Genomic DNA, 17,090 nt, shown 5'->3' on the forward strand with positions numbered 1-17,090 from the left:
CTAAGGCAAACCTAGCCAGAACTTAAGGTGGAATTAATTTTAAGAGTCAAGAGAACAAATATACTTCAAGGATAGACTTTTATTAGAAGAATTAGGTACTAACCTTTGGATTTTTCAAACAACAATTAACAGCTCAAAAAAAGTATATACATTCAGTGAATGAGCAAATTAATATAAATAATGACTAATTTTATAGGAACACCTTCTTGTCTTTTAGAATCATTTGATTTATTTTACTTCCTTATGGAAACAATCTTTATTCCTCTTTAAGGGCATTACATATTTCCATGATATTGATCTATGAGGTACTCTCATTTTTCCATATTTATAATAAAGTTAATATGAAAAAATAATCTTTAAAAGGATAAGTTTACCTGGAATTAGTTTCCTCCTAGCCATAGCAGCAGCTCTGTGAGATTCGTATTCAACAAACGCAAAACCTCGATTTTTGGTCTTATCAGTTGCACTTGGATAAACAATGACATCTACAACTCCTTCTGTAACTTTCTTCATTTCATCCAAAATTTCTTCTTTCTTCTTTTCCTTGGGAATAGCTCCGATAAATAACCTGCAATTATCCAAGCTTACACACACACCAATAAACCTCCCTGGTCGAATCTCATAATTATTAAGAATTCTGATGGCTAACTGGGCTTCTTCTTTTGTAGTGTACATCACAAAAGCATAACCTCGATTTTCACCACTAAATTCCATCATAAGTCGAAATTCATATATCTTCCCGGCTCTTTCAAATACAGGAACTAACTCATCTTCATACATATCACGAGGTATTTTTCCTACAAAAACTTCACAGCCTCTAGGTGGAGGTGGACCTTCCCAACCTGAAAAACAGAAATACACACATAAATTCTAGTCAGATAATCATATTCACTATTCAATCATTCATTCATTCCACAAATTTACTGTGAGCCTCCTATGTGCCATGCACTATTCTAAGCGTTGGGCATACATCAGTGAACAAAATAGAAGCCCCTTCCCTTGTGAAGCTTTTAATCAATAGAAAATGGAGACAATGGGTGATAAGTGCTATGAAGGGAAAACAAAGCCACAGAAGGGTTACTATTTTTGGTAGAGTAGTCAGGTAACTCTTCTCTGAGCACACGAGGTTTAAGCAGACACCTGAATGAAATGAAGGAATGAGCCTTGAGGACATATCAGGAAGAAGCATGTGGTTTATATGTGAAAACAACAGAGAGCACACAGAACCATACAGCTAACGTGTAATTGAGGGAGGAGGAGAGTAGCAGGCAAGGCAGCCATCGATGCAGCTAGAGGTCAAGATTTTATTTAAGCCTGAGAGAAAGTTAATTGGAGAGTTTGAGCAAAGAGATTGCACTGGGTATTGGTAGAAAGACAAAACTCTTCTTTATTTACCTGTGTGCACCTGGTTTGCATCTAGTATAAATGCCATTCCTCTACTCATTGCTCTTTCAAATTCCTCCCAAAACCACCTCCCCTTTAAGAGCCAGAGTACCTTTTCTCCACTGATCCAATTCTGACTTCTTTCTAAACCCAATCCAACTTCTTTCTCAACTGCTTCTTAAACCAAGAGCAGGAGTGAAAAGAATGTGAGGGTCAGACTTGCGTAACATATATGATCTAGCTCTTTTCCCTCACAATAATAAAAATGACCGCTAAGCTCTTAAAGCAGTCAAGGAAATAGCTATTGTCTGGGACTCTTGTGGAGATGTACACCTAACGGAAATGACTACATTAAGGATTTAATTTTTTTGAACATAAACAAATCCACACCTGGAGGGGGACCACCAAACTTCCTTTGCCCATTTTCTTGAACCATGTTGTAACCAGTCTTTTCCATCAAAGCAAGTAACGCTGCTTCATTCTGAGTGCCAGTTCGGACTTTATTGCATCCATTTGTTCCGTCTATGCTTTCTTCATTCATGGTTGCACTTCCTAAAACAAAGGTTAAAAACAGTGTTTATGAAATGGAGTAACAGGAATCTATGAAGCATTCTTTTGGGTTGCAAGAAACCAAGGAGTTGCAGCTGCTACATTTGGTAATCACTCTGGTCCTGCCCCCAAAGTTATTCTCAACAGTGGAAGGTAGAAACTTCTTTTAACATCACTGATGAATTAAGCAGTATTTTTAGAAGCCCTAAGCTACAAGAAAGGGTAGCAAAAACGAAAAAGAGAAAGGAACACCACAAACAAGAGTAGGAAAACAGAACTAAGTGAAAAGGAGTTGGAGAAGAAAAAAGCAAGCAGAAGGAGTAACAAAATAAATATACTGCCATCAATGAATATATGATCACCGCCAATCTATAGAGCCCAAGGTTTAAATTATTTTATCATACAGGCCAACCGGATTTTTCTGTGACTTACACCTGTCAGATAAACGTAGCCTAATGCCAATAACGCTAATGTTGTCAGCAACCCTCAAGAGCTCCACCAGTTATCAGAAATTAAATAGACGCTTGGAATAAGTAAACAGAGTTTCCAATTAGCCCCTCTTCCTATCTACTAAAGGAGCTACTAGATAGAGCAGGAATCAAAACCACTTGTTCTCTGGGCAGAAACAGGAGCTACTGTGATTTCCAAGTAGGAGCAGCTTACAAAACTTACACCGATGAGAGAGCAGGAGTTAGGGAAGAGGAGCTGAGATCTATGTTGACTACTGTATATAAAAATGTTTTTAATTTTTAAATGAACTTATTTACTATATCCTTAGGTTTTCAGAAGAATCACACTGATCCTAAAGATCAATATGGTGCTGATTCTGTTTCTTAATTTTATTTCTCATCCGCTGTTACCGCGAACAAATAGAAAAATTAAAATCCACAGTGTGGGAAATGCACTGGGAAAGATATTCTGGGTTTCAATAGAACTTTACTAATTAAAAATGGAAACCAAGTCATTTTAGCACAGCATTTTCAAAAGTATGAAAATTTCAGCCACAGCATCTCAATTTCAGACTTAGCTCTGCCACTTCCTAGCACTACAACCTTGGACAACTTATTCAGTTTCTTTACACCTAGTCGTTTCATTTATAAAACAGGAATACCAATACAAGTTATCAGAAGGTTGCTGTTGGGATTAAATGAGGCAACGAATGCAAAAGGCTTCTTCAAATTACGTAAGGCCAAATCAAGGTTAGTTTTGATAAATACTAGAGAATGGTCCATCTTAATTGTTCATGCACCTTGTTAACAAAGTGCATGCACCTTATTGTTAACAAAGGCAGCACATTTTTCAGGTTGTTTTTTTGTTTTTTTGGTGGTTGTTTTCTGTTGTTCCAGAAATATCTTTCATTTTCTCAAAGGTGGAGGAGTGAGTGTGATGTGGCACAGACATTTCTAGGGAAGAGCGGATAGAGGGTAGGAGTGGAGAGGTCATCACCAAAGAATGACTGCTCCAGACTAAGTGCAACTGTCCCACAGTTATCCTCACTAGCGCTTGATATAGCACAGCGGCTCCGTAGCCAGACTGCCTCAATTCAAATCCTTTCTTTTCACTCTTTAGCTACATGATTTTGAGTAAGTTATTTAGCCCTCTGTACCTCAATTTCCTCATCTGTAAAGTGTAGATAATAACATTGCCTATATCACAGTTTTTATAAATATTAAAGCAGTTAACTGTGGTTAAAAAAAAAAAACCTCCAGGACTCATTTGTTGGCCTTGAACACAAATACTAATTTTTATGCAGATATTGGAACCTTGCAAATCATTAAACATCTGCAAATAATTATAGCTTAGAATCCAGATATTCATTTTATCTTTAGGTAACTGATCTGAACTGGATTCAGAACCAACCAGAGACAGCAGAATGAAAGAGGCTGAGAATGAGAATCATAAGAGGTTCCATTTATTTTGTATGCCTATTATAAATGCCAGGGAATTTCTACATATTATCTATCTCTAGTCACTATAACTACTAGAAGGGGAATCTCAACCTTGCTAAAAGAAAATTATTATTTCCACAGATGCTAAAACATAGGCTAAGAAAGATAAATTATCCAAGGTCACAGGGCCAGAAAGTGGCACAGACAAGAACCTAAACCCAGGTCTGCTTGATCTCAAACATCCCCTCCTGCCAAGAAAATGATTAGGACATATCTTTTGCCACAACATCATATTAAAAAGTCCCTCAAGGAACAAAGAAGCCCCCAAATTGACTTTTATGCAAATAAAATATTCAGAAATTATAAATTGGCATATTAAAATTAGGTGAACTCTGAACTCCTTCCTAGTTTTAAAATATCTGAATTTTTCTGAGTGATGATGAATACAGCTAAAAACAAATCCATATCATACACACCACACACAATCGTTTTACAATCTAAACCTCCTTCCAAGATGTTACAGTACATCCAATCAAGTAATTCGGAAGAAAACAAGGCAGGAAAGTAGTTCATGCACCCATATAGTTTCTACCTGCCATCTACCTCATTTCCTTAAACTTAGTAGCCAAGTTTTCTTTATTAAGATAAGATTCATTTATCAAACTGCCTAAAGAACGTACGTATTGAGAGTGAGATATTCAATAGGCATCTTGAATTCAACAGATCCAAAACTAAATGTCATTTTATCTTCCAAACCTTTTTCTTCCTGTTTTACCTTATCTCCATCAATTCATCCATTCAAACCATAAATGGCATCACAACCATACTCCCTCTCCTCCAAACTGTCACAGCCAGAAATTTGGGAGGTAACCCAGAGTCCTTCCCTTGACTCACAGCTAATCAGTCACAAAGACCTGACTAGTTTACCTTCTAATATCTCTTGAAATCAGTCTTTTCCTTTCCATCCCCACAGCCTGTTCTCAGACACTTATTTCTTACCTGAATTAGTACTAGCTTCCTAACTGTTGTTCCAGTTTTTAGTCTTGTCCCCTTCAAACAAATCTCCATAATGTTGTCAAAGTGACATAAAATACATATCTGATTAAGTTTCTGCTACAATCAAAACTAAGTGGAAAAATGAGTAAATTTTTTTTTTAATCTTGGAATCAAGAAGGTGTTTCCAAAAAATAAACAAATAAGCCTCAAAGTAAAATATTATTAGATTATATAGTTAATACTATATAAATATTAACTATTTTAGAAGGCAAAAAATACCACAAAACTAAGACAGAAAATCACAGACGGGGAAAATGATCTGCAACATAGTAAAAGGCTAATTTCCTTAAAATAACCAGAGCAGCATGGCGTCATAGTTAAGAGCAAATTCAGGTACCTAAATGACTACTTAAACGTGAACTCTGGTTCTCCCCGCTTACCAGCTGTGACTCTGGGCAAGTTTGGTCTCAGGTTACTTGCATCTAAAACGTGGACAGTAATAGTTTCTACCTCACAGGACTGCTGTCAGGATTAAGTAAAAAGGGCTTAAAATAGTATTTTGCATATCAGCACTATAAATGTATTTACTATCTAATTAATATATAATAAAACAATATATAATTAATCTTAATGTATAATAAAATAATACTATTCTGTAAAAAATTGATTAATACAATAAAAAGAAAAACAAACTGCAGACCAGGCACTATAAACTCAAATTCATTCATTTGTTCAACAAATGCTTATTAAGTACCAAGTGTGTGCCAGGCACTATTCTTTATATTGGGGATATATCAGTAAATAAAAGACCAAAATTCCTCCTTTGCATAGCTTACTTCAGTGGGGAAAAAAAATGATAATAAAGTAATAATAAATAATATATGTTAAAAGGTAATAGTAGGGGGGGAAAGAACAGGGATTGGGCCCACGGTGGGGGGAAGGTTGGCAGGAAGAAGACAGGGTGCAATTTTAAACAGGATAACCAGTATAGGCCTCGCTGAGAAGGTAACATTTGAGCAAAGAATTAAGGAACACAGGCACGCAGTTATCATGGAAGAGCATTCCACACAAATGGAAAAACAAAAACAAAGTTCCAAAAGTAGAAGCGTATGTGGCACATACAAGGTACAGCAAGGCAACCAGTATTGTAAAGCCGGGGGAGAAGAGTAGAAGACAAAGTCAGCAAGGCAACAAGCTGTCACATCACCCAGACCTTGTAAGTCAGGTAACAAAGGACTTTAGCTTTTAAATGAGGAGCCACTAGATTTTGAGCACAGAAGTAATATGGTATTGTATTGAGAAACCAAGGTGGAAGCACGGAGACCAATTAGAAGACCAAGACTAAAATTCAGGTGAGAGAAGATGGTGGCATGGACCAGAGAGGTTAAGGTGGAGGGAAAAAGAAGTAGTCCTTGATATGAGATATATTTTGAAGGTATATCCAATAGAATTTTCTGACAGATCAGATATGGATTAGGAGATAAATAGAGAACTCAAGGACAACACCAAAGTTCTGGCCTGAACAAAACTTTCTGCTTCCCTCTGAGAAGCAGAGAGGTGAGGAAAGCTGAGATAGAACAGTTTTTAGGGGTAAGATCAGAGGTGGGTTTTGGACATTTTAAGTTTAAGTATCCACTAAATGACCAACTCAGATGTCTACAAGGCCCTGGCAAGAAAATTGTAATAAGTGGCAAGGCCAAGCACAAGACTCTAAGAAGTGCTATGGACTGTGCTTAACTAGACTGCCCATGCATTTGAAAAGGGCAGTGGCTACTCAATTTTAGCAAACTGTTGCCATGAGGAAATCCAGTTTTCCCAGTTATGCAAAATTCCCCAATTTTTCAAGAAACACCAGAAATCTGCCAATTTTTATATGAAATCTCTCAATATTTAAAATTTGAGATCCAAAGGGCTACATTTACATACTAAATCTGCAAAGCTACATAAATGTCATTTCCATTTACGTGTGCAGATACTCACAGGCATAAAAATGGCATAACTAAAAAGTAATCTGGTGGAAAATCATGTTCAAACTTAGTCTAGGGTATATTTTGGTTCCAAATCCCAATTCAAAAACTTAATGAGTCAAATTCTCATATTTCAGTTCAATTCTCTACACATTTATTTAATGTTTTTTATGTCCAAGTCACTTTACTGGGTTTCCAGTCATATTGATGACCCTAAGGAATAGAACAGCAACCATGGGTGGAGAGTGCCAGGGATAGAGTATGCCTCAATATAGCTTTCTACTAAGCAAAGAGAACTGCACAAAGCTGGAAAGCTACAGAAGGTAGCTTCCTGACAAATGGAAGTGTTCAAACATGGGCTGGACTTGCAGTAGAGATTCAAGCAAACGGTGCACTGCTGGACCATGTGGCTTTTAATATTCCTTCCAAAATTTAGTACAAAGATAGCTGTAGCATAGATCCTGTCTTAAAAGTACTTATGATCCAGAAAACAGTAATACCCTCATCATCCAGTTAGGTGACTTCTATGTTTTAAGCCCACATTTTAGAGAGTAATAGCTCTACAAGAGGTTCATGGTTCCTTTAAAACAGTATTGCAAGGTCAAACAAAAAAAACCTGGAAATTAATTCAATTATAAAAACAAGAAGAAAAACTGTACAGATCAAATAAAACATCTACAGACTTTCTATGGTTTAAACTCTAGGCTGCACGAGGGCAGAAATTCCATCTACCTTGAACGCTTTCCCTATTATCTATCATAGCGCCTGGTGCACAGCAGGTACTCAATAATTATTTGTTGGATGAACAGTCTAAGAGAAAATTCAGAAAAATCCTTCACAGGACTTCATACAATGTTGGCAGGTATGCATTAAATTGGAATTATCTTTTTAGAGGGAAATTTAGCAATATTTATCAAAATCTAGGAGGTACATATACATAGTAATTCAATTACTAAGAAATTCACCTACAGATATAGTTGCACAAGTATACAAAGATACATGCACAAGCATGTTTGCTGACACACTGTATATAAAAGCAAAAATCTAGAAAATATCTAGTTGTCTCCCAATAGAGGACTGATTGAAAAAGTATGGTATGCTTTTTGTTATGCAGTTATTAAAGAATGGCATAGATCTGTGTGTGCTGATATGGAAAAATATTCAAGAAATATTTGAGAAAAAGTGAGTCAGAGAACAATACATTTACTATATTACCAACTCTGTTTCGGTTAAAGATATATATGCATACATTCACAGAGGCTTGTACGTATAGGCACACAAAAACTTTGGAAAAATTCACAAGTAACTTTAACAGTCATTATCACTGGTAAGCAGGAAAGATGAGTCAAGGGACCTTAACTTTTCACTTTTCTGTGAATAAGACCATGCGCTACTTGTATTAAGAGCAAAAAGCCCTTTCAGGGGTTTCCCACTGTTCTTTAAAGATAAAATCCAAGCTCTTTAAAAAGTCATAAAGGTCCTTTCATAATCTGGCCCAGCCTAACTCTTCAACTTCATTTCTTACTATATGTCAACAACAATACTTACCTATTTGCAGTTTCTCAAATGTGCCATATTCTCATGTACCAGCCTTTGCTTAGCTTGTTCTCACAGTCCTTCCTCACTTTCCTTGGCTTTCCCACTCCTAATATTCTCCAGGAAAACCCTCCCTTCTCAATGCTATATTAGGCTGCCCTTTGTTTGTACTACTATCACAGAACCCATCTCAGAGCAATGAACAGTCAATCCCCTCCACCTCCTCTTCCCCAACACCCATCAGCTATCAAGTAGGGTCTAGTCTTTTATTTTCAAATTTCTACCACCATATATACTCCCTGGCATATTATAAATGTTCAATAATGAGACAAGGATGGAGGGACACCATGCTTTAACTAAAGAGACCTGGGTGAGAGAAGACCTGAGTTCTGGTTCCTAATCAAGAGATCTTTGACAAATCACTTCACAACATTTACCATTACTTTCCTAATCTGTGAAATTCCATTTTATGTTTATTTCTGCATTCATTTATTTAACATACTATATACCCTGCAGGATGACAGGTATTTTATATACATTATCTTATTTAGCACTTATAATAAAGATAAGTATTATTCTTTCCATTTTAAAAATAAATAAACTGAGACTAAGAGAGATACGGTCATAGTGCTAGTAAATTAGTAGGGTAGATTCAAATCAGAGACTCGTCTGCCTAAATATCGGGCTCCTAAACCCCAACTTTATATTATCTTCATTTTAGATATTTAATAATCTGACATCTCCAAAAAGTGATGTGATTTGCCTGGAGTCATACAACATAAATTGCAATACCAGTACCTGAATCCAGATTTTTTTCACAATAGTTTTTTTTTTTACAAGATTATAACAACTAATCAATTATTCATGCCTTCTTTGAAAAACTATGGCATGATTTTAAAAAATAACAAAATATTTTATTAACTTAGAGGGAAAAAGATCTACAAACACTTTTTTTGCTTGTTGTTTTGTTTGTTGACAAACAAAAAGGTCAACAAACACTTTTTGGAAAACCTTTTTGGAAAAATAATTTCAGATTTATAAGAGACCTTAAAAATCATCTAACTCAACTACCCACCTGATGTTTGCATCTTCTTCATAATAATTGCTACAAAACAATCACCCATCTTAGTCTCAAATTCTTACAAGAAACTCAGTATTCTCTAGAGGAACCTAATTTTGGTTAACTCTTTAAGAAAGTTCTTCCTTATAATGGATCATAATCTCTTCCCTTGTAACTTCTACATATTGATTCTGATTTTATCCTTCTGGCCAAATTGAATATGCCTCTTTCATGTAACTGCATTTGAAAAGCAATTCTCCTCTTTGCCAGGCTAAACATTATCAGTTACTTTAACTCAACCTTTCCTAAAATGATGTCCCTTAGAATATTATTCCAGGAGCTATTAGCAGGCCTCAAAAATGTATTCAATGCCTAATACATCTGAGAATCATTATACCTCCTACCTCTTAAGAGAATCACAATGAACATCAGCATATTTAACACTATGAAAAGTTCAGCTAAAACAAACCATTCAGCTTTGTTTAACTCAATGTTTCCCAAACACTTCAGTATGATACCCTAATTTTCCTTCATACGTCTATTAACTTTCTATAGAAACATTTGGAAAATGCAGCATTAGCTGCTTCTTATATGATACAGTTTCATGTCCCTTCACTACCTGGTCTCTTTTTCCTCTGAAAGCAGGGTAGCCAAAACTGCAAAGTCCACCAGTGCAGAGAAAGACTGCATTAGTGGTCTACACAGGTTAGTGATACATGGTTCAAATTAAGCATACTGTCAACAAAACAAACAATCTGCCCTAGCCTTTATCAGGTAACCAGATTTTAGAGTCATAATAAATTTCACCTTTCTAGATTCAATCCACTAGTTCTTCCTCCCCTCCCCTCTGATCTTTTACCCACTTATGTCCCATCCATGAAATGGCCTAACTTATCCACCTTTTCCAAGATACAACTTTCATATTTGCAAGCTTAATTAAGAGCTATCTTTCCAAATATAATCAAAAAAATCTTAAAACTGCCCTCGTCTGACCTGTGAATAGTATATAGGATTCTACTTCATCTTAAATAGTCAACATTCTGTCTTCCTTGTAATGAGACAGAATATCTACCTATTAATATTATTTGGGCCCTGATAATTCATTTTCAAAATGTATTTACATTTGAATAACAGGTATATGTGATATTCTAAAGAATTTTTTTTTAAATAATAAAGCTACGTTGCAAAGGCCCATCTCCAGAGAAGGGAAAAAGCTGTGCAGCTTTTTCTCAATTCCTACTTCCAGGTTCATTTCATCATGGCAGGTATTGTCTCAACTCTCTTTACCTAGTCACTTTTACATTATTCTAATTTACTGGCCTCACACACTTATTAAATGGCAGAATTAAGAAACAGGAAAGAAGTTCTACCAAGGGAAAAGTCTTAAGTCTGAATTATCAGCTGTGTAACCCTCCACTATACTTCAGGAACATATTTTGTTTATGTGATATTAAATCCAATACATAAATCAATGTATTATTGATAGATTCTGGCAAAAGAGATGTTACTCTTTGACAATCAGAACGATTAATGAGATAAAGATTAATTAACCAAACCAACTTTCAGCCTTTTGTCTTTAAAAAAATGCAAGGTTTTTCTACTATCATTCCTTTAAAATTAAAAGCATTTTAAATGCTATAACTACCTTTCTCCACTTAAGATTGTTTTAACTCTAGGTTTTGCCATTATACCATCATTCAAGACTTTTCAGTAAGAAAATATTAGACTTGCAAGTCTACTTTAAATCACTTCAAATTTCATACTAGGAAAATCAAGAGCAAATAAAATAGTGAGACTTGCTTAAGGTCATAAAACTAGCAATCGAAAAGACCTGAGACTCAAACCCAAAGCAATTTATAAACTCACTCTCTTCCATAATTTAGTCCAGAGGAACCTTAACATCCCACAGGACATCATACTGGCCCATTACACTAATATGTTGATATCATTTGGAGAATAGGCAAGTGTGAGATTTATAGTTTTTAAACATGTTTCAGGAAAAAGGATGAGGAAAAAACTAAGACTCTAGTATGCTACCTTACATAAGCTATTTACTGCCTATAAAAGCAACAGATAAATATGACTTCTGCTTTCATTTTATCCAAAATGTAGAATTTAAATCAATTAATAAACAGTACTTTTTTTTATTTAAACGTAATTCACAGCTTGCTCTAAATGGTGAATTTCTGCAACCCAACTCATCCTTGCAAATACCTTAGAGACACATATTTTCAATTAATTCACGTCTCTAAAGTTGTATTTTTAAAGATATTATCTAGGGTCTCACATTGACATAAAAGGCTAATTTTCACATTAAAGACTCTTTTTACTAAAGAATGACTAGAAACACATGCTAGACTTAATACATTTCAAGAAACCTTAATGAAAATAATATAAAACTTGAAATTACAGAAGTATAAAAGACACTGGAGAGTCACCAATCTCATCCTCTCTAGAAAGCAATGTGTTCTCGTATCCTAAAACCTCCAAAACAAAAGTAACATATACACATATCTAATTCACAATTAAGCAAGTGTAAAAATATCTAACTTTAACACCAGACTTAATTTAAACAAAACACATTTCTAGAAGAGTCAGAATTCAAGACCCTGAACTAGAGAATTATAGATCAAATCTAAACAAGCATACAATATCTTTACATTCATTCTAAAATATTCCGGAATCAGAGAATTACTAAAATTCCAAGGAAGCATAGCAGTCCTATACACTAAGACAAAGCTGACATACCAACTGAAGCTTCCAGGCTCAATTAGTCCTCTGCCACTTTTGGCTGTGGATTCACACTCCAAAGTGTTCTACAAACTATTCCTTACCCTGCTGACCCAAGGAAGCTAAGTAAGAGACGCAGGGCCATGAGTAAGAGAACGACATAAATAGTTTATGAAAAAAAAAAAAGTGGGAAGAGTAGATTAGAAGTTGTTTTTAAAAAGTACCAGAAATAAACTCTAGCTTTCACAGGGAAATCTTTTTTCCTAAACTCTAAACTTTCAAAGGTTCCTCTCCAGCTGTTTCAAAAGTAAAAAAAAAAAAACAGAAAAAAAAGAAAAAAGCTAACTAAGGTATAAAGTAGGCCAAGATAGCATAGCCAATCGTAGGATACTCAAGTAGCAATGAGAATCAAGCCTTCACCTTTAAATGCTAACCATATCTTCATTAATTGTAAGCATCTTAATAACTTAACACAAATACAAATTTTCAAATTTGTACTGTCTTTCAAAATAACATTAATAAAAAAACGACAAGCACAATTTTAGCAAAATACAAATGATAATTAAGCATTTATCTAAAGGAGTCTGTGTCAGCTGTGTACTACTTAAATTGAAACTTTATCTTCTGAATTACTGGAAAAATGTATGAAGTTCTGAAAATGAACATTTTATAAGTGTTACTATAATTTTTAAAAACAATGGAATAGTGAAAAAAACAACTTTTAAGGTATCAAAATACATTTATAGAAAGCACATTAGATCTTTGCAGCATTCCTTAAAGGACATGGTATTAAATTTCTGATGTGTTAGTTCAGTTATTGAGTATGGTACACTGAGACCATAGTTGCCAGGTCAATGGAGGTTTTTTAGTGGCAACTCATTTTAATGACAGACAGCACTACATTAAAATGGGTGGAAAATGAGAAGGATTAAGCAAAAGTGTACGAATATGTAAGTCTAACATTATTTCAAAATAAAAGGGTATAGTTGGATCAGTTTAACTCCATTTTAAATTATTTTTATTAAAGAATGAGAGCACATTTTTATTCCTAGAAGTTAAATATATAACGCATAAAAAGTTTTATTTTAGTATCAGGCATTTCACAACCTCTAGTAATACTATGGAGGGAAGATTTATTTAGAGACTTAAAAAACTGAACTATTTAAAAAATAATTGTAACTAATAATAATTTTTTTAAATATTGCTTTGAACCCAAAAGCGTAACATGCTCTTTGAACTTAAGATAAAGATGTCTACAACAGAACCAAAATTCTTGTACACTACTACAAAATAGTACACTACTATTCCTTACATAAGATCTTCTATCATCTGTCACCTGAAGTCTGTTACAATTTGAACATAAAGATCATATTTTCTTCCCTCATTTTCTTGCTTCACCAACTAACAGGTGGTAAAATAAAACGGGAAACAACATTCAGCATTAATATGAAAATCTGGACAGATTTTAGACCAATTATTTGATTTCTATTCACAAACCCTCCTTAAACCAACAGGTCTAAACTTCCTAACAACAAAAATACCACCACTAAAAATATGAGGCTTAATTTCAGTCCATAAATTGGTCTTATTGTTATTAATAATTCTTCATAATATATCCAGTAATATGCATGTTTATATTTCAAGTGTTCATACGTATTATCTGTAGCAATAATGTTCAAGTCCAATGCTCCACCCTGCTAAGTGAAAATTAGCAAAGTAGTGCCTTAAGCTGAAACTAGGGCATTGCTAATATTTACTAATTGCAGCACTAATAGTCATCTTTACGCCTATAATGGCACACGGTTGCAAACAAACTAATTTTAAAATAGAATGTTTTAAATGTGTACCCTGGAAAAGAGTCTAGCATTAGAGCCCATAAGGAGCTTTACTTCTGAAAGGCTCCCAGTGGAAGTTTGGCCAACTCAACTATACACTGCAGTGATTCTTGAAATGAAAATACCTTCCCGTTACTTAAAAAAGCAAAAGTCGACCGACAAGTGAATGTGTTATTTATGTGTTACTCTACTCATACACGCAACATATCCTGCTTCCTGGTTCTAACGCCACCCTCAAACACAAAATGGGACAGATCTGTAAGAGAAGCCGAGTCTTAAAAAGCTGCTGATACTCCCTCTATGATATCGGCCTATATTCGAATCATCATATATTATAAAGGTTACAGCGTTATTTATCAAGAACGTAAAGAGAGAGCTTAAAGGAACTTCAACATTAGCTAAACTAAATATACATATGATGAAACCGGTACCCAGACAAATCAAGGGGCTTCACAAGGATCTCAGAATCTATTTCGATGCCAGGATTAAATCCGAGGTCTCGTGATTCCAGCTTCAGTGGTCTTTCCACTGCTCCGAAGAAAATATTTTACAAATTAGTAATGAAAACTATCTGACGTTAGGAGACAAAAATGGTCCTATGGCGAGCATCCCCATCCATGGCTGCCTGCCGCGTGTCGCGTGTCGCGGGCGGCGAGGGGCTCGGTCGTCTTTCGCGTACCCCGGCAGCTTTCCACAGTTCAAAACCCAACTCACAAGACAGCACTTGGGGAAGAAACAAGAGAGGCAAAAGCAGAGGAAACGTCGAGGCTCATCCATCACAACTCGATGAAAACCACGACGTGATCGCCCAATCTCACCCGGCAGTCGGGACTCCCGGACGCGCCCCAAAGCCTCGGGAGGGGACGCGCGGGCGGGACAACGGCCCGGGAGGCACGGCGGGCGGCCTTCACCTGTGGCAGTCGCGCGAGGAAGAGGGTCAGGGGGAGAACATTGAGGGCAGCAGGTGGGAAGCGTCCGGAAGGCGGCGGGGGAGAGCGAAAACAAGGCGGAGAGAGGGCACAGCGCCGCGGGGCGGAGGGAGCCGCCGAGGGCCGCCGAGACGGGGAGCTGGGGCAGACGGCCGGGCCCACGCCGCGCGACACGGACGGCCGGAGCTCTCCGGTCGCAAGATGCCCCGTGGGGCTGGGCAGCCGCGTCTGCGACACTTGCCCGCCCGCTGCTCGACGGGGCCGAGGAAGGCGGCGGGTGACCCGGACACCGCCTCCCGCGGGCGTGGGTCCCCGCTGCCTCTGTGGCGTGAGAGTGAGCCGGCCCAGGCTTCCTGCGGCCAGGAGGCAGGGTCTCCAGCCGTTACCAGCGGTTTGGCAGTGACCCCGCTGCCCCCATCCCCTCCTCACCCCGTGGGGTCTTCAAATGTTGGTCCTAATCCCTGGGACCAACGACCACAAACCGCCGCCACCGTTTCGGGGACCAGTCCGTCGGAGCGGGGTCGCCGCAGGGGGGAGGGGGTCCCACCGGGAACAGCTCGCGCCGTCCTCGCGCCTGGCCTCGGCTCCCAGCCGGCGCCGCGCGCAGCAGCCTGGGCCGCCCCACGCGGAGTGGCGCCTGGACCAATCAGTGACCAGCCCTGGGAAGAAGCTGGGCGGGACCAAGGTTTAAATCCGAAGGAGGCTAAAGTAAAAGTACTTGGAATGACAAGCAGTTGAGCCAATTGGGGCGAGGAGAGAGAGTTTTAGGGGGTGGGTGGGTAGGGAGTGATACCAAAACAAAGTCCTGCCAGTTTTGTTAAGGCTCTTAAAAGCAAGGGCTATGATTTGAACTTCCGTATTTCTCTTACTTGGGGAAAGTATAGATGCGTTGTAAAGGTTTCTTTTCTCATTTAACGGAGTTTTCGAGTCTTAAACTGCTAGTTTGCCCCAAAACAAACATATATCCTAACTATGGACCTTTTTTTAATGCGGGCTTGAGGGGGTGGGGGTGGGGAGGTATACAGCTAAACGTGGGTTTGCAAATAGGGGTCGACAAATTAAAGTTAAGTGTTTTAAATGCCTAGGAGAATGCCCTGAATCAGGGGACCTAGTAAGAGGCCTGACTCCACCACTAGTCAGTTTGGGGAGAGATTTGGCGGCGGGATTGGAGCTGAAGAGCCAGGTTCTACGCTTGTGTAAAACCAATTTTCACCATACGGTTGTGAGGCATTCTGCATACATACCCTGAGTTTTGCTTCCTATGAAAATAGAGCTTGGTTGGTGCCGGCCGGGCTGAGTGGTTGGGTTTGTGCACTCCGCTTTGGTGGCCCGGAGTTTCATGGTTTGGATCCTAGGTGCGGACATGGCACTCATCAAGCCATGCTGAGGTGGCATCCCACATGCCACAACTAGTAGGACCCACAACTAAAAATACACAACTATGAAGCAGGGGAGGGGTTGGGGGAGAAAAAGGAAAAATTTTTTTTAAAACTTTTAAAAAAAAGGAAATAGAGCTTGGGTTTAAATGGAAGACAAAGGGGGAAAAAAGGGCTTTAGGAACTAATTCTGTGGATTCACAGACTCAGAATATTAGAACTGGAAAGAGCCTAGATCCTGTATTTTCTCCTTTAAAAAATGAGAAACTTGACGCCCAGAACAATCTACTAGTTACACAGTAACACAGGTCCCCAACTTGCCAACCTCAGTGCTTTCGTCCACACTAACTCATGATTTCAGTTTGTTGTCTCCATATGTTCAAGGCACTAGTGAATGTCTTAGACTTTCTTTATTAACAAATCGTGTGAGTGTGTGTGTGTGTGTATATATATATATATTTATTTTCTTTAATGTACTTCAACAGTGAGGAATTAGCAAGGACTTTAGGGTCAGATGATCTGGGCTCAAATCACCATGTTACCATTTTGTGGTTATGACACTTCGGGTAAATTACTTAACTTCTCTGAGCCCCAGTTTAAAATGGGGATTGTGAGGATTAAATGACAAATAGTAATGTTAACAAATACTGAACACTTGCATGTGCCAGAAACAACTCTAAGGTGTTAGTTCATTTAATTCTGACAATAACTTTGGCAAAACTAGCCCCATGTAGCCCCCATGTTATAGATTGGGAAACAGACACAGAAAGCTTAAGCAGTTTGCTCAAGGTCATACAGCAAGTACATAGCCCGGTTTGGCTCTGAACCCTACCCACATAA

At 37.6% G+C, this 17,090-nt stretch overlaps 1 protein-coding gene across 9 annotated transcripts in view; it reads right to left on the reverse strand.

Annotated features, from left to right (window-relative positions):
* Positions 1–15,556, reverse strand: part of RBM46 (RNA binding motif protein 46) — a 45,375-nt gene extending 29,819 nt beyond the window's left edge. For 4 of the 9 annotated variants that reach the window (XR_011434823.1, XM_070257548.1, XM_023636406.2 and 1 more), the window contains exons 1-3: positions 14,764–15,509; positions 1,774–1,935; positions 375–842 (exon numbers count right to left, since the gene is read on the reverse strand). Coding sequence is in view for 6 of the 9 variants with exons in the window: in XM_070257548.1 (XP_070113649.1) it covers positions 375–842; positions 1,774–1,924 (619 nt within the window). In the remaining 3 variants the exon portion in view is untranslated. Of the gene's footprint in view, positions 1–374; positions 843–1,773; positions 1,936–14,763 lie in introns of all 9 variants that reach the window. The other 5 variants (XR_002806462.2, XR_002806461.2, XM_023636404.2 and 2 more) reach the window with 3 other exon arrangements.
* Positions 15,557–17,090: the final 1,534 nt, after the last annotated feature.

This window comes from Equus caballus, chromosome 2 (genome assembly GCF_041296265.1).
Source record: "Equus caballus isolate H_3958 breed thoroughbred chromosome 2, TB-T2T, whole genome shotgun sequence".
Taxonomy (NCBI): Eukaryota; Metazoa; Chordata; class Mammalia; order Perissodactyla; family Equidae; genus Equus; species Equus caballus.